The sequence below is a fragment of the Castor canadensis genome, chromosome 5, assembly GCF_047511655.1.
Source record: "Castor canadensis chromosome 5, mCasCan1.hap1v2, whole genome shotgun sequence".
Classification (NCBI taxonomy): Eukaryota; Metazoa; Chordata; class Mammalia; order Rodentia; family Castoridae; genus Castor; species Castor canadensis.
The window spans coordinates 107,761,361-107,780,092 of record NC_133390.1 but is presented as its reverse complement, the minus strand read 5'-3'; the positions used below and the strand labels follow the sequence as shown (position 1 = coordinate 107,780,092).

Below are 18,732 nucleotides of genomic sequence, written 5' to 3'. Positions count from 1 at the left end.
GTCAAAGCATCAGGAACAAGACATGTAAACAGAATCACCCATGATATGTAGTCACTTGACAGCTGGGCAGCCAGGTGATGGGATGCAAATGTAACCCTCAGCTGTGGATCCCGTGTCACCTTCATCACCCCCTCTCATTTCTTCTTCACCTAACAAGCCAAGTGATTTAAACAAATCTCTTCTCCAAACCTTGCATTTATAATATAGGTGTGGTAACAGCTCCCTGTTTGATGAGTTTTGAGAATTGACTAGGTAAGAAAACATTTCCCAGCCTGTAAGGCAGACCAGAAGTGTGAGATTTCATTGTCATCACTACTGTTGTGACAAATGGAGAATCATTTTTAGAAAGCTCAAATCACAGGGTCACCAAGGCCCAGCCCATATTTGACCCACACAGATATCTTTTGTTTGGCTTGCACTATTTTGTAAAATAAAGGTGCCAACATTTAAAAATCAGAAGAGTTTATATAAAAATAACTTCCTTTGAAAAAACTGTTCCCATGTGGCCACTATTTTCCTTGCTGAGGAACCATTGCCCTTCATAACTAGGATATTAAAGAAAAGATGCTTGGGATACCCCAAGTTACTTAATCATTAGGATTTACATTTTTTAAGCTTAACTCATCAAGAAAACTAAGTGGGGACTGTTATCTCACCCAGTTAGCTGAGCCTAGAATAGCTTTTCTTGAGAATCTTCAAGTATCCCAGAAGTGGAATCAGAGGAGGGGGTATCAGTTCAGAGGACTAAATTGATGAATAATTTGCATTTGTTTTCCATAAGGAAAACAGGAATTATTAGGATAACACAAAATGTGCCCATTTTACTGCAGTACAAGTCGAGGTCAGAAGCAGAACCAGAATGTGCTCGTAATAATCACTGTAATGCACCTTTTCCTCTTCACATGGTGCCCCACCTTTGGGAGGTGTGGCAAGGATAGAAGCTGGACCCACGTTTCCTTTGTACCGGACCAGGACCCAAGATTGGAGGAAAGAACTTGGGCCTCACCTGGGCCGAACGTTCTCTCTGCTTACCAGCAGTGTGCATGGGAGCAGGGGTTTTACTTGTGCGGAAAGAACATGTTTCAGGCCACGTGTGGAATGTATTTTGCTATAGCTGGGTAGCTCCCTGCATAGCAGTGTCTACGAGGTGGTGTTTGGTGCAGTATTGAGCTGGGCTAACCTGTCAGAGCAAGGCATCAGGAGAGCAGATAATGTTAGGTTAAGACATTGTGAGTAATTGTTTATTCATCCCTCTATAAATTCATTTACTCAGCAAATATTGAGTGCCTGTGATATTCTAGACATCAGCAATAAGTAGGGAAGAGAAGCAAGCAATTTCCCTACCCTTGTGAAATTTATATTCTGTAGGGGAAGGCTGACATTAAATAGTTTAAATAGATAAGCAGGATAGCTACATAACTGTGTGTTGTGAGGGCAATGAGGGAAATAAAGAAATGAGGTCTTTGTCAGAGAAGGGCTTTCTGATGAAATCCTACTTAAGCTAAGACAACAGCAGATGTGTTAGTCAGCCAATGTCAAGGACAGAAGAAGAACAGAGGGAACAATGAGTACAAAGGCCCAAAAAGGACAAAAAGACTTGGCCTGTTTAAGCAACAGAAGGGAGGCCAGCAAGGGAGAGAGTGATATTGGACAGTGTGGGTGAGGCTAGATCATGCAGAACCTGTCACCTTTGCTTATTACCTGGGTACTGACATCGGTCACTGCCTGAAATGACTGTGGCCTGGAATAGAGCTAATGCATTGAGAACAAGAGAACTGGAAGAGGTTCTTTTGTTTTTGTTTGTTTGGTTTGGTTTTGGGTGGTGCCAAGGTTGGAACTCAGGGCCTTGTCCACTTGAGCCACAACTCCAGCCCTTTTTGCTTTTAGGTTCTCTTTCCGAGAGGATCTTGCTCTTTGCCTGGACTGGCCTGTGACCACAATCCCTCCGCCTATGCCTCCTGCATAGCTAGAATTGCAGGAGCTCACAAAGAGCTCCACGTTTATTTGTTGAGATGCAGTCTCACTAACTTTTTGCTCGGGCTGGCCTTGACCCATGACGCTCCTGGTTTCTGCCTCCTGAGTAGCTGGGATTATAGTCATAAACCACCATATCTAGTTTAGAAGAATTTAAGATATATTTTAGAGGTAAGAGTGACAGCACTTAGTAACATATTGAAAGTCAAGAATGAGAAAAGATAAAAACCAAGGATGACCTGTAGGTGTCTGACTTGAGCAGCAGAGTGGATATTGGTGCCATTTTCTGAGGTCTGAAGGGCAGATGGTTGCCATATCTCACTCAATAAGGACATTGAACTCAATAAAGACATTGAACTCTTGTCTATACCGACTCACTTTTTCAGGTTTTTTTAAAAATCTATGAGATGCAGCTAATTTTCCAAGACCTCTTCCAGATTTGCAATTAAATTCTCATCTAGATTAAATTGTTGATATGGAAACATTGCAAGTTTCAGTGTTAAGGCTCTATGAAGAGTAATATGAAATAAATCATATATCTCAAAACGTGTAGACAGAATATTGGGAGTGTTTAAAAAAATACGAAAAAGAAAGGTGATTTTGTGCATTTCTCTTGGGTGAAATGTTTTTCGGGAGTTTCTCAGCAACAGAGCAGTTTGTTTTGTCAAGTAAAATTGGATTGTAAACAATGTCTTATAATTCTGGGCTAACACTGCAAAGCCCAAAGGATAAATTGCTTATAGCAAAGTGACCTACTTTGTTTCTGACCATTCTTGGTCCTCCTTCCCACCCAGGGTCTCTGCACTGCTCTGCATAGATTATTTCTTCAGACCCACATAGGCCCACCCAAGATATGGGCAGGTTTTTCTGTAGAGAGGAAAGTAAAGACATTTCAGTTATCCATAACACTCTGTTTCTGCCATCTGGGTACAGAATCGCTAGGATTACAGGCGTCAGCCACTGGTGCCTGGCAACTCAGGCTCTTTACCTGTCTGCTGAACCATCCCCCGTTCCTTACCTTGACCCCAAGAAGAGTTGCAAGATGGCTGCCACAGTTCTGGCAAACTCACAGGCCAATATTAAGCCAAAGAAATGGATCATTTTCTGCTGTGTCTCTTTTAGTAAAAGAGAAAGCTTTTCCCAGAAGCTCCTGGTAGACATCATCTTGAGTCCTTGTCCATGGATTGTCCAGTTACCCCCACCAGATACAAGGGCATTATTCCAGACCTTTCCCATTCTCCCTTGTTCCCCTCATTCTCTATGTTCTGCCTATCTTGGTTTAAAAATTCATTCCTCTATGTTTACTCCACAAATTCAAATCCTCACTAACTCTGTTCTCACTGCTTCCACTTCATCCATCTTCTGTCACTGGAATGAACTTTCAAAATGAATCTCATCTTGTTACTATCCCACTTAAAGCCCTCCAGTGATTCTTAATCACAGATAGGATTAAACTGCAATTTTTTTTCTAGTTGCAATAACGACTCCTCTTCCCCCACTTTAAAAAAAAGTCTGACATGACAGCTCAATGCAGCTAACAGAGGATGTAGAGCTGCTGTGGTTGAAATGAGGGTGGGGAAAGGCCCAGACCTCAGCCAAGTGGACCCCTTTGCTTCCTGCACATGGAGGCCAAAGCCTTTCCCTGGATCCCTATAATATAGGTAGAAGAAAATGGCTGTATTTAGGCAGTTAGGCAGCTGCTATGGACCTCAGGAGTGCCAGCCAGTCTAATGACATAAACTTAAGTTGTGTAGAAGCCAAAGTCAAAGACATTCTCACCCGGAGAGCATAGAGAAGGGAAGAGGGCCCTGTGCAGAGAGCTGGCTGTGTGAGTTCTATTGATGTAATGCCCACAGCTGTGCAATATCTAGTAAAGCGATGTTTCTGTTTCATCTTGCAAACTCTAAGACCGTGCTTCATAGGAGAAGGTATGCTCTGATTGTGCCAGAAAAGTTTACCCTAGCAGATGCTTCAGAACAAAGTGAGGATGCTTGCAGGCCAAATGCAACCAATATCAAAAGCTAAGAGTAATCATTTCTAGTATGTGAATTGTGCTTGTGTTTACATTCTTATTCTCACAGTCATTTTTTAAAAGGATAGCCCAGACATGAGCGCCTCTCTCTCTCCTTCCCCTCTTCCTTCTTCTTCTCATCCTCTCTCTCTCTCTCTCTATCTCTTTCGTGTGTGTGTGTGTGTGTGTGTGTGTGTTTATGTGTGTGTATGTGTGGTGTGTGTGTGTGTGTGTGTGTGTGTGTGTGTGTGTGTGTTTTCAGAGGACATTTCATATTAGAAACCCTGAGTTACCCAACATTTCATGGGCTTCTATCTCCGGTTAGGGCAGTTTTGAGTTAAGTCAGCTGAAGGGTAGAATTTCAAACAGAGTTATAATGACAGAGTATGTTAATGTTCTAACTATTCTCCCTGCTCTGGATATCAACCTGTTTATTCTTTATGTCTATTTAAGAATTCAGTCTTTTTATTGTTCTGTGAAGACTAAAAGGCTGCTTAAATGCAGTTTACATTCTTTTTGTTGTTTTTGGAGGTACTTGCACCTGAACTCAGGGCTTTGTACTTGCAAGGTAGGCACTCTACTGCTTGAGCCACACCTCCAATCCTATGTGCTCTGGTTGTTTTAGAGATGGGGGTCTCCTTTTTTTGCTCATGCCAGCCTGGACCACGATCCTCCTATGTAAGACTTTCTGCTATAGCTGGGATGGCAGGTATGTGGCACTAAGTCCAGAATTTTCCTTTGAAATGTGTTTTGCGAACTTTTTTGCCCAGGCTGACCTGGAACCACTGTCCTCCCTAACTCAGCCTCTCAAGTAGCTAGGATTACAGGCATGAGCACCTGCACTGGCTCAGTTTGCATTTTGTAGCATATGGAATATTAACGAAGACTAATTTATGATCCTAATGCTTTTATCCATTCTCGTTTCATTTCTGCCATCACCATGTTTTTCTCCTTCCCCTTCATAATCTGCCCTCATCACAGCTGGAGCTGCCCTGTTTCTGGCTCCCAGTCTTTGCTGTTAGATTTTGTAATAAGGAGGCTCGGCCCATCATGGCACTAGCAGCTGCATCGCAGTGCCACAGGATATAGCTCTCGGCATCTGACATTTCTTGGCCCTTCCAGCACCCCTGCCTGAGGAGCCCAGCACACCTCCTACCTACGCCTTTCAGTTGGGGCTCCTCAGAAACTTAGCACCAGTGAAAAGCTGAAAATATGTACGAATAGTGTGGGACTTCAAAATGATTTTAATTCTCTTCTAATCCTTTTAAGTATTTTGTTTAAAAATTAAAAGTAGTAGAAACAAAGTGATTTAGGAAAATGATAATGTTATCAGTGCCACTCTTAACATGGTTAAGAAGATTGACTGTCAGATGCAATCAGTGTTGCTGAGTGAAGAACAGTGATCGTTCCCAGAGTAGGTAGAGTAAAATTCTTTCCTAACAGGAGTGGTTTTAATGACAGAAGAGTCTGGTAACCAAGAGAAGCAATTGAACCTTGATGAATTGCTGCACTTCTTCACTGCTTCTTTCTTTTATTTTGCAGGTACAACGTGTTTAATAGCTCTACTATCAGACAAAGACCTAACAGTGGCCAATGTGGGTGACTCGAGAGGAGTTCTATGTGACAAAGATGGGAATGCCATTCCCTTGTCTCATGATCACAAACCTTACCAACTGAAGGAAAGAAAGAGGATAAAAAGAGCTGGTGAGCATGGGATCACTTCTGAGGAATGTCTGCCATCTTGTTTGGTGGACATGGCACTTGCCCAGAGTAGAGGATAAAATGTGTTCAGTACCCAGTGATTAGTTGGCGACCACAGAGACTGCTACTGAGATAGCTGTGACTTGACTGTATAGTGTTTCCTACCAAATGAATGCCACTGAATTTGTCCCCTCTCATGGTCAAAGATTCCAGAGGGCCTTTTCCATTTTAAAGACTAATAAGATCTTTGGGCCCTGCTTCCTGCCTCATTCTCACCTCTCGTCATACCCTGCTTCCCTCCAAGCATGCCTAACACCTAATCATTCCCCAAGTGACCCTTGTTTTTGTACATCTGTGCCTTTGTAAGTGCCATTCCCACTGTCTAGAGGGTGAAAATTCCTTGTCCCTTAAGATGCAGCATCAGGGTGTCTGTTTGGAAGCCTTCCCTGTCACACTGTGTGACCCAGATCTCCCAGTCTGGGTTGGATGCTCTTTTTGTCCTTCCTTATCATCCTATATGGACCTCTTAGGTCTCCTCTCGCAATGCATGCATGTACCTGGCTCTCTCATCTGGCTTGCCTTCCTGACTCTGAATTCTTTGAAGACAAGAACTCAGTCTTGTTCGTCTCCATACCTAACACAGTGACTGGTATAGGTAAATATTTTAACTTTTTTTTTTTTTTTTTAGCAGTACTGAGGTTCACACTCAGGGCCTTATGCTTGCTAGGCAGGAAGTCCATCACTTGAGTCATGCCCCTGGAACCCTAGTAAGTATTTTAGAGTGGGGTACAGGGGTCCCAATATTCACTCACTTATTCCATCTCTGCTCCCCCCAGAAAAAGCCCTCAGGAAGTCTACATTCTCAAATTGGCCTAGGGGTGGGAGATGGAGTAGGTAGATGGTAAAAAATTAAATAAGTTACATAGTATATCACAAGGTGGTAACTGCTGTGGAGAGACATAAAGCAGGTGGGGAATGGAGAGTGTCAGGGAGTTGCAGTTTCAAGTGGGTGGTCCAAATGGGTGGGCTTCTTTAAGGTACTTGGACAAACACTCTAAGGAAGTTTATCAGTTAATTATTGAATTTCCATAATTATTCTGGGCACCAGTGGCTCATGCCTATAATCCTAGCTACTTGGGAGTCTGAGATCAGGAGAATCATGGTTTACTTCGTGAAACCCATTTCCAAAATAACCAGAGTAAAATGGACTGTAAGTTTGGCTACAGCAGTAGAGCACCTGCTTTGCAAGCATGAAGCCCTGAGTTCAAACTCCAGTCCCACCAAAATAAAAATTTCCATGTAACTAGATCTGGGAGATTCCTTTATGCCTGTGAGAAAAGAATTTCTTCACTCCACAGACTGACAACCTCATGACATGCGAGGCCACAAACCAGCTGCCAGAGTGGAGCAAGTGGGATGCTCTGACCTGCACGGGCCCCGCTGTCTGGTTAATCTGTAGAGACTCTCCATCTCTACAGGCCAGCCTCTGCCTGAAGAGTAAATGAAGTGAACCTAATGAACATTTGTGTTTTCACAGTAGGAAGCTGTGCTGTTGAGTCAAAAAGTGTTGAATTTTATTACAACTCTTTGCTTCTGTGTCTGCTTGTAATGCAGAATAATTTTGAATGAAATCTTTGACCAGGTTTCTTGCTGATGAGATGGCAAAAACAATGATTCAGGGCATCCATCACACTTTGATGAGCTCCAGAAGCAAAATACTCTGGCTTTTTTTATCATCTCCCCATGAGGGTCCTCTTGAGCCTGGACTTGACACAGTTAATGCTTGCATAAGCACAGGCAAAGGCATGTACACAAAGCTGAAATGCCACCTTAGCATCCAGCACTGTACATGTCACCAACATTTAATCCTCCTCTTCCTGCTCGTACCCACCACCCACACCCTCAATCTACAGTGATTTCTTATAGAAGCAAATTTGGATACCATCTCCAAGGAGATTAATCTAACCTGTTCTATTCTTTTACATAATTTGATGAAGGGTATATTTTACAGGAGGGCTTAAGGAACAGTGATTAGATTTACCATCTTTGTGTGTTTTCTCTGATGCCAGCCTTCCTTTCAGGACATGTCTCCCCCTCTTGCTTAACACAACAATAAACACCAGTAAGCCTGAACCAAACATTGTACAAGTTGGTCTTTCTGTGTCCACTACTTATGCTGTTTTCCATAATAACAGCTTCAAAGTCTTCTGCCGTTTGTGTTCACTCTGTACTAGGAGCCAAGCCTAGTGCTTTATATACATTTTTTTTAACATGTTACAAGGTTGACGTTATCCTCATTTTATAGCCAACAAACTGGACCTCAAAGAAGCTTGTGGGTCCAAGGACATATAGTGAATGATGAGACCAGAATTGAAACCATGACTATCTGACTTCAGAGCTCTTGTTCTTACCCACTAGACCTCACAACCTGGAACATCCTCCATCCCTGCTTTAATGCTCATTCGTCCCTGGTCATCACATCCACAAACCACACCTCTTCCTATAGCATTTAGCAGGTAGTCATCCCCCCATAAGAATTCTACCTTGTGTGATAGCATTTGATATCTGTGGCTTATCATTTCTTTCAGACTGTCTACTTCTTAAGAGAAAGCTCTATATCTTATATAACTTCATATTCTGTAACTTGCCTTTCATGAAGTAGGTATTTAATAAATACCTATTGGACAAACAAGTGAACAAACAAAGTTCTAACTCCTTTAAGGACAAAAATAGTAGATAACATTATTTAGTGCATATTATGTTCAGTCATTGTGCTAAATGATTTATATGGAATAAATCCTTGATTTACCACAACAACACAGTAGATGAGACAATGTCCCCATTTTGCAGCCAAGAAGATCAACGATCAGAAAAGAAGTTCTCATCTAAAGTTACACGTAACTAGAAGTGATAGAATCAGAGATCAAATCTAAACAGCCTGACGTGAGCCTTTAACAAGCATATTTTGTATGCTTTCCTTAATACCAATCCTATTTGGGGGGCTTCTTTGAGATCTGTATAGGTGTGCCCAAGAGTGGCCTCAGTCTGGCTGATTATTCCAGAGATCCCTCTGGTGCCTTCAGCATTCCTTTACTACTCTCTTCAAAACTCCGCACAAGTGTTCTCATCAGTCACTGAGCTGCCACAGTGTGCTAAGTAAAACCGATCCCCTACCCTTAATATTCTTGAAAACCTTAGAAGTGCCAAGAATGAGGAGATGAGGATCTACTGGCAGGTTTTTAAACCCCAAGCCATGGTCCTGGTGGTGACAAGGGAGAGGGGGATGACCTGTGGCCCAGCTCCCAGGCACTAGCACAGCTTGTTACACATTCACCCTAACTGTACTGGGTGTGGGAGACAGATGTCAGCTGGGCAAGCTAACAGGCTCGCTCTGTCTTTCCAGGTGGTTTCATCAGTTTCAATGGCTCCTGGAGGGTCCAGGGAATCCTGGCCATGTCTCGGTCTCTGGGGGATTATCCACTGAAAAATCTCAACGTGGTCATCCCCGATCCAGATATCCTGACCTTTGACCTGGACAAACTCCAGCCCGAGTTCATGATCTTGGCATCAGATGGCCTGTGGGATGCTTTCAGCAATGAAGAAGCAGTTCGATTCATCAAGGAGCGCTTGGATGAACCTCACTTTGGGGCCAAGAGCATAGTTTTACAGTCATTTTACAGAGGCTGCCCTGACAATATTACTGTCATGGTGGTAAAGTTCAGGAATAGCAGCAAAACAGAGGAGCAGTGAACCCTTCCTGGGTCTCAGCCACCTTACGCTGCAGGACTCTCAACACACTGGTCTCTTTTAATGTAGTGAAAATGTGTGGGAGTCATCATTAGGATCATTGTCCCAAACACTGACTCCCCCTCCCTGGTGGTCTTAGGTCTATACTGAGTGGTGAACAGAGACACCCTGGCTGGAAAATGGTTCCTTCATATTTTCCCAACTCTTTTATCAATGTCCAAAATATTTAAATAGGTAGTATAGATCCACATGTGTGAGGTGAACGGCAGCTGTGTCATGTATTCCCCTTTTAAGATTCAAGATCCCCTTCACAGCCCGCCAGCCATCAACCTTGATGTCCTCTCTAGACCAGCGGTCAGGGCAGGCCTCCTGTGCTGCAGGAGAAAGGCCACTGCACTGCCAGTGAGTCAGGATGGCATGGCAGTGCCCTCTACCTAGGGACAGAGTGGTTCAAAGATGCTTTGTCCTCCTGAGCTTGCATTTTCTGCTCTACGGCAGCCTGGAAGCAGATTTGAAATGATTTATTCTTTGTCTCCTGTTCTTGGAGACTGAGGGAAGTGGAGGGTATGGGAGATCAGTGGCAGCCACCTGCATAGCCAAAATAACCCCGCCCCTTCACTCCTTTTATTAGTTAGCTAAACTCCGTGTGCACCTGCCCAGTTCTTTGTGTGTCTCCTCTCATCGTGCATGACCTCACCATTTGCTTACCTCTTCCTGCGTGTAATAAGCAGCTGTTTACTTTTCCACTAGACACCACAATTTGTTGTGGGGGGAATGTGAAAAGCAAATCACAATCTATTCCTTCCATCTTTAAGGGTGGATGGGGGAGAGTGAGCCCCTTGCAAAGTTTGTTTGTACTGAGAGAAGCAGTGCGCTGGTCAGACCACCATGCTGCCAGGTTCTGTGCAGTTTTCCTACCCCAAGCTCAGTAGCTCTCAACTGTCTTTTAAGCAGTGATTGGAGAAGCAGCTTAGAACCGCATGCATCCTTTGACATCAGGAGCAGAGTTCCCAGCCACCATGCTTGGGAATTTGGCAAACTGCTTCTCCTCTCTTCTCAGCTGTGGAAAGGCCTTTCACACTTGGTTGTAAATCCCCATCCACACCAGGTCCCTTCCCCAGACAAACACAATCTGCCCTGGGTAGCCTTAAGGGAAGACTGCACATGTCCTAGGGGACCTGTGTGCTGAGGCAGCAAAGCTGGCTGAAAATTCAGTGAAGAACCCATAATTATAAGTGGCCCATGATCACTTGAGGGCCTGGCTTGCTGCTCTCTGTTTCCTATCGCCAAAGTCATGTTTTTTGGGTTTTTTTTTTTTTTTTCTAACCTCAGTGTTTTATGTTGATTTATGGAAAATCTGGATTTTCCTTTTGCCCGGCTAAAGCAGCTCAAACAGCCAAACAAGAATTTCCTTGCATCCCCACCCCAGGGGGCCCACCTGGTTTTGTTCTTTCCTAGTGGACATTTGTCCACACAGCCTCTGGAAGGCCTATTCACTGGCCGCCTCCTACGTGGGTGCCATGCCCCTGTGTCCTGCCCTCTGTCCTCCTTCAGCTGCAGGGCCTCCCCGAAAGAGAGACCTCTGGAGAGTGAAATTAACTTGTGCTGCTGAGGACTGCCATCTGTGGTGACTTTTCCAAGAACTTACCTTTCTTTGACTGCCTTGAGAATTCATAATGATGTCCCAAGAGATTTGCTTACTTTTGTGTACTGTATTTCCCAACTTTAGAATTAGAATCTTGGTTATTGCTTTTTAGCCATAGACTGTTTTCAGTACAAAATATCTGCCACCAGTTTAGATTTAAGCTTTTGCCTGTGTGTATTGAGGGAGGGTGGGGGAGGGGGATGTGGGGAAATCAATGAGGTTGCTGTCAGGTGTGGGAGGTCAGGCCAGGTGACTGAGTTTGCTGGGAGATAGGACTCCAGTCATCACTGCCCACCATCTCACTGAAGGTCCAGCATTTACAGTTCACAGTCAACTTTCCTTTGTTATTTTTGCTCAACACAAAAATGCAGAGTAACAAGGAAAGGTGTTTTTAATTTCCACATTTACTTTTATTTTCTAAAATGAAAATAGTAATGTTTTGGTAAAGATGAAAAAGAAAAGCTACCAAACTATTAAGTGGGTGTTTGTTTACTAAGCAAAATTTCTTAACATACAGGGCTTTGTGCATGGGTTACATTACTTTCCCATTGAGCTTTACAAGGCATCTTCTAAATTTTGCTTTGTAGCATTGATTTATTTGTGATTTTAACCAAATAGAGTGTATATCTCATACTCCTCTGCCTCTTTTCCACCCACTATGACTTGTAGACTTTTTAAGGTTAGATGTTCTAAGCAAAATAGTAACAGTTTGATGAATAGTTACGTGTGAAGTCAGAGTATTCTGTTCCCTTCCCCTGTCCTCCTGGAGCCCTCTCTCCCAGCCCTCGTCCACTTGTCAGGTTTCTGCAGACAGCATTCCTGGGATGCCCAGGGTGCACTGGCTGCTACCCTTCTCTAAAGGCTCCAGAAGGTTGAGTCTAGGTAAAAGGGAAATTGATGTGAGAAATTTGCACGTGAAGCTTCCCTAAACAGCACTGCCAAAGCTTTGGAATTGTCAACCGAGGCTGCCCAGACTCCCTCACTAGCCTGAGTTCAAATTGCCAACAGTCCCCATGGTGCCAAATTTTGGTATGGTTTTAGTTGTTTAGAAATGCAGCTGGGAGTGACCACATGCTTCAAACCCCAGCACGATGCCAAGGCCAGGTCCTCATAAAGCACGGCTCTGCTGCTGTTCCACTGGCTATTTGTACTCTTCAAATGGGGTGGGGCTTTTTGTTTTTAAACCTACTATGTTTGCAGTTCTTTCATCATAGAAATAAACTATACTTAAGTAGAAAACGCCAAAGCTGGTTCCCAAGATCTGCTTTTTGTTACGTGACCAACTTGCCGAAGGCAATTAACTTGGAGTGGCTGCGTACCCCAACATGACACGCATATGTTCTCGTTACTGATCAGTGGCTGCCTTCTGATGCTTGTTGTGGATTGAAGGTATTGGCCTCTTGAACAGCAGTGTTACAGAGAGCATTACAGTGCAGAAGTATATGTAAGCTGGGTAATTAAAACACCTATTTCATGCAAGTATAATGCTTTTGACATTTTGCACAAATGGCAAACAAGATTGCATGACAGTGATGGCTCATCATTTCAGCCCTATCTGAAGCAGTTCTGGGAAATGGATTCCACTATTGGATTGGATCACTGGGGTATCTGGAAATGTATGAGCGGGTGATCACATTTTTCTTTGCCAGGTATATCTCGGTTTTCCTGATTTTTTTTCACCCTCAACTGTTGGCAGATCTAACTTTCTTGCTGCTGTCAGTAGAATGCTTGCATTCAGAAAGGGTAACATTTCGTTATACATTTGAAAGTATAAGAAAACATACTTATTTTAAAACTTCATTTTCCATTGACTTCAAACTTAATTTTCTCCTTTTGACTGATCTTTCCTGAACAGTCTCTCAAAATTGTCCTCGCTTGTCACACAGCATTCCCGATCCAGTTCTAGAAAAATGACGTGACTGTTAGATGTCATGCTGGTCCTGTTTAACTGTATCTGGATTTGAGCTAGTTAGTGGCACACTGCAGGAATAGAGGAATCTAGTGTTCCCCAACATGTGTACCAGAGCACACGAGTTCCTAAAACGCTTTTCCAAACATAGGGTTTTAGTGTCAAAGACGTTTGAGAAACACATACTTTCTTAGAAAGTGCATCTAAGTTCACTGAAGGTTCTAATTTAAATGTCCTACAGATGAGGGGAAGACAGCACATATGTAATTTCTGTTAGCTCATTGTTTTCCAGATTAATTTGATCACAGAAATTTGTCTTGAGTAACAACTGGTAACATTCCAAAGATGTTCCACAGAACCCACTTTGGGGAAATTCTGGTATATTGAAATGTTGCTGTTTTCTCATTCACCATGAGTTTTAGTAGTAGGAGTACAGTTGATTGCAATTTAGAAGCACCAATCCTTTCATTGTAAGAGGCTGACTTGTTAATAGAAGCAATGTTAAAAAACAGTATGATTTAATATGACCACCAGCAGCCTCACAGTGAGAGCAGAAGTCTAACAATCGTATTAAGACTATAAATATCATTTCCCTCCTCTTACGTAAACAATAAGAAAGAAATTTGCCATAGCTGGGCAGTTCTCAAATTCATTCCAGTAGGTCTCAGTTGATTTTTTACAGTTATCTTTTCTTTCCAGATTGAATCAAAATATTTTTATGGTTCATCATGATGAAATAATAAAAATATAGAAAAATAAAAATGGGTAAAATGCATATTTGATTTTAATTCACTTGAAATTTTAACTAGATTTTTAAGTGGAGTATCTATTGTATAGTAATGTACATGTAAACTGTTCACACCTGTTTATTCTCTCTCCTCTGTTGCTCTCTCCAGAGTCAATGAAATAACTTGAAATCAAGTAGAGATAGAATGGCCTAAAACTCCTATCTCGTGTCATCCTACCTTTCACATTTTGTACACATGGTTAAGCTTGGTGGGCTAGCTCTTGTCTGAAATGTAAGGCTTGACCATAGCTCTGTACTAGTCACTCTCAGCCTGTAAATTTGTTTAGGAGACTCTGACAGATAATCCCCAAATAATTGATGAAACATGACATGGATGAATTTGGGGTAAAGTCTCTAATTTTAAATTACAGTCAATATTTAGGAATTTTTCTACCCGCAGGATGGTGTCTAAAATAGTAAAAAAGCTGAAAATAAGATCCCTCAGGCTAAGTAACAGATCACAAAGGGCATAGAACAGTTGGTACCATGAAGCTTCCATTAAATATGTGTTTCTAGTTGTTTTCTAATATGTAAATTTTTGCTGATTCTTAGTAATGTTAAGGCTTTGTCTGTTATTTGTTCTATTTAATGTTAAGCTGTGTACTGTTAAACCAAGAGTTGATTCTGATGATCTTTATGTGTTTAGAAATGACACACCATCACATGTACAACCACTTTAATAAATCCAAATTGAGGTCTTTGATGAGAACATGGAACTGTTCATTTTGCTAAATCATCAGAGGCATTTTCACTGTTCAGAACTTCACCAAAGAGCAAGTGTAAGCAAAAGAATTGATGATATTTAGAGATATAGTTCCATTTATTCTAGAAGTCCAATAGTCTGGCATTGTTTAAACACAAAATCCCATATGACATTTGCTGAACCTGATTTAATAATTTTGAAAACCTCCTGCAACCAGCATCCCAGCTCTGAGCACAGATGATTGTAAAGGCTCTGGTGGCAGATGGGGGAGGGGCAAAAAGTCTGCCTGGGTCACTTGCTGCCTATACAGGAGAGGGCTGTATCTCCCACATGTTCTCTCATCACCTTCTGAAGCAACTCAGCAGCTAATTGGAATATCATGCATTATTTCAGAAATGTCTATTTTAATTTGATGATTCATAATTTAAATGTGTTCATGCAGAAGCAAAGGTAGGAATACTCAAGGAGCTAGGGCATGGGGGAGACTTTAGGACAACCAGAAATGAAGAACATATCCGTAGTTTATCTGAAATGTGGATTACCAGATTTACCATACACAGCTCATGTTTAATAACAATTTCTGACAACCCTACATAGATTGGTAGAAGGCAGCTGCAACTGCTTTTCAAAGCGTTAGCCAACACTCTAAAAGGGAGGCCTGTCTTATCAGCAGTGAAAAGTGATATAATTACAGTCCCTATTCCATTTTTTCCCAGTGAAGACAGGTGTGACTCACATGTGGCTCTCCCAAATACCCTTACTATCCCCGGCTCTATACACATACCAGTTCCTAGACATACTATAATCATGAATCCTTAGAATTTTTCCATTTTCAAAGAGGAAATACCCCTTTTTCAAATTTTAAAAAATACTAAAATAGGCTTTCATTTTAAAGTGCCCCCCAAAAATTGAAATCAGTTAAACATAATCACAGCTACAACTGGGAGTGTTTTAACTGGTTATTTCCCAGACCCCAACCTGAGTACTAGTAAGTATCCAATTTATGACAGGTAATTCCACAAAAATGAACTCCAGGGCGTGTTCTTGCTTCATAGAATATGAAAGGTCATGTGACTCGCTTAAAAAATCCTGTAGAGATTATGTACTAGACGTCTTACCCAAGAGAATGCTGTCTCCTGTGTAGATTTTAAATCTCCTCACCTTAAGGTAAGGACAAATGGTGACTGCTGAGTGTAATGAAAAGTTCTGCCACACGGAGAGCCTAGACCCGTGCACATTAAGCAAGCACATCATGAATGCTCTTATTTAGGCTCCAAGGCTACAACCAAGCAGTCTTGATGTATTTATCATCTTGATTATTCTTTTATCTCAGGTATGTATTCAGAAAGTGGAATAATACAATGGAAAACTCCACAACTTTTGCTTCCATTTTATTTATTTTTTATTTTTTTTATACTTATTTCTTATTGTTTATTTATTTTTTTTCCTTTATTATTCATATGTGCATACAAGGCTTGGGTCATTTCTCCCCCCTGCCCCCACCCCCTCCCTTACCACCCACTCCGCCCCCTCCCTCTCCCCCCCACCCCCTCAATACCCAGCAGAAACTATTTTGCCCTTATCTCTAATTTTGTTGAAGAGAGAGTATAAGCAATAATAAGAAGGAACAAGGGTTTTTGCTGGTTGAGATAAGGATAGCTATACAGGGAGTTGACTCACATTAATTTCCTATGCGTGTGTGTTACCTTCTAGGTTAATTCTTTTTGATCTAACCTTTTCTCTAGTTCCTGGTCCCCTTTTCCTATTGGCCTCAGTTGCTTTTAAGGTGTCTGCTTTAGTTTCTCTGCGTTAAGGGCAACAAATGCTAGCTAATTTTTTAGGTGTCTTACCTATCCTCACCCCTTCCTTGTGTGCTCTCGCTTTTATCATGTTGCTTCCATTTTAGAAAGCTATGTTTGCCCTTTGTTAATTTTTCTGAATACATGCATACATTGAAACATGAATATCTGCCACAATGTCTTTCAGTTTACTCTCCAAGTACTGAAATAAACAGTTTTGACTTATAGCACGTACATTACCTCAATTAGTTCATACAAAATCTATTAAATAACACCTTGACATTCCTTGGGCAGTCAGGAGAAAGAAAACAAAAAAAAAGGAATTTTAGGGAGTTCAGAAGAATGATTATTCTGAAACAAACCTGGAAAGTAGTCATTAAAGAGTTAAAGACCTCAGTGTGGACTCCGTTCATATCCATTATTCCTATATGGAAAACATATGTTTTTAAAATATATATAGATAAGTATCATTGCATTTGTAACAGATTTTTCTACCTTATGAATAGGTTTCACTGGAAACACTGGTTTTTTTTGTTATTCATTCCTCTGTTAACTTTTTTCTAAGCACCTACCATGTGCCAGGCAGTGACTAAGTAAATGTTTCCAGCAATGAACAGTTAGGTACATTGCTGCCTACTTGGGGCTTTCAGTTAAGCAGGGTCCTCACAGAAGTTATAATTCTTTATTGGCTGAATGGAGTAAAAATTGGTATCTTTCATGATTTCCTCCATTGGGCCTAGATATGTAGGGATGTGACAGAATTAGGATAATTCTTTCCTATACAGAATAGTGAATGATAAGAGCTTGCTCACACCCATGTAAACTGCATTAGTATTCCTGAGAATATAAATTAGTGAATTTGTTATATAGAAAATTATTTCTGGAGTACTATAATTTCTTGATTTCAAGTACAAACCAAAGACTAGCCCTTAATATGAGACTTTTCTTTTTAATCACAAGAGAACACCACTTTTTTTTTTTTTTATTCATATGTGCATACAAGGCTTGGGTCATTTCTCCCCCCTGCCCCCACCCCCTCCCTTACCACCCACTCCACCCCTTCCCTCTCCCCCCAACCCCTCATACCCAGCAGAAACTATTTTGCCCTTATCTCTAATTTTGTTGTAGAGATAGCATAAGCCATAATAGGAAGGAACAAGGGTTTTTGCTGTCTGAGATAAGGATAGCTATATAGGGAGTTGACTCACATTAATTTCCTGTGCGTGTGTGTTACCTTCTAGGTTAATTCTTTTTGATCTAACCTTTTCTCTAGTTCCTGGTCCCCTTCTCCTATTGGCCTCAGTTGCTTTTAAGGTATCTGCTTTAGTTTCTCTGCATTAAGGGCAACAAATGCTAGCTAATTTTTTAGGTGTCTTACCTATCCTCACCCCTCCCTTGTGTGCTCTCGCTTTCATCATGTGATCAAAGTCCAGTCCCCTTGTTGTGTTTGCCCTTGATCTAATGTCCACATATGAGGGAGAACATATGATTTTTGGTCTTTTGGACCAGGCTAACCTCACTCAGAATGATGAAGAGAACACCACTTCTTTCTAAATTCTTTGCCTACCCTGGTCAACTTCCTTAAACCATCAGAATCCTATTGAATTATAATTTAATTATATTAGAGAGAGAATGGTAAGAAATTGAGAATATCTCATTGTGCTCAGAAGTCAGTCTTTTGTTGTCGCTTTGTTTTTAACCATGAGAACTTATAAGAGGAATTTCAAATTAAGACAAACTAATTTCTGATTTGGTAAGATTAAAACCATAGGTGGAGCCCAGTTATTAAGAAAGAAAAGGGAGGAGCTGGGGGGAGTGGCTCAAGTGATAGAGCGCCTGCTTAGCAAGAGTGAGGCCCTGAGTTCAAACCCCAATATCACCAAAAAAAGAAAAAAGAAAAGAAAGGATGAGGCAGGAGAGAAAGGGGAAAGGGAAGAAAACTACCATGAAGGAGTAGTATTTCTCACACATGACACCATATCTCAAAAGTTTTGATTTCTTATCCTCCTAAATTTGAAAACAGCTCTAATTTGTACTCATTTCAAGATCACGAAATTTTTTCCATCAGCATTTTCTTGCTACTTTAATGTTCAAAGGAATTGTTTATCAATAGGTACCAGCATCCTAATTTGTTAGCAGTGTTTTCTTTTAGAAATCTTCACATTGTATTTAATAATTAAATTACAGGTCTAGATCACAGGTTACAATGACTGGTCAAATCAATCAGGCTTTTTGGTGAGTTAATCCCTAAAAACCATCCATAATAATACAACAAAACCTTGACAAAACCTCATTGCTCTTGGTTTTTATTCCCACTGTCTATACCTATCTCTAAGAGACTTTTGAAACCAGCTGCAGTGTCAGTTTGGTGGAGTATCACATGCAGTTGAGCTCAGGGAGTGTGGCAGTGCGTGGTCATTCAAGATGCATGCGTGTCATTTGGGTCCCTTGGATGT

The 18,732-nt window shown here is 41.4% G+C and overlaps 1 protein-coding gene across 3 annotated transcripts in view; it reads left to right on the top strand.

The window, feature by feature from the left end:
• Ppm1l (protein phosphatase, Mg2+/Mn2+ dependent 1L) overlaps positions 1-14,483 on the top strand; it is a 270,446-nt gene extending 255,963 nt beyond the window's left edge. For all 3 annotated transcript variants that reach the window (XM_020165500.2, XM_074073882.1, XM_074073881.1), the window contains exons 3-4: positions 5,528-5,689; positions 9,090-14,483. In XM_020165500.2, coding sequence (XP_020021089.2) covers positions 5,528-5,689; positions 9,090-9,436 — 509 coding nt within the window. In that variant the 3' untranslated portion in view covers positions 9,437-14,483. The remainder of the gene's footprint in view (positions 1-5,527; positions 5,690-9,089) is intronic.
• Positions 14,484-18,732: the final 4,249 nt, after the last annotated feature.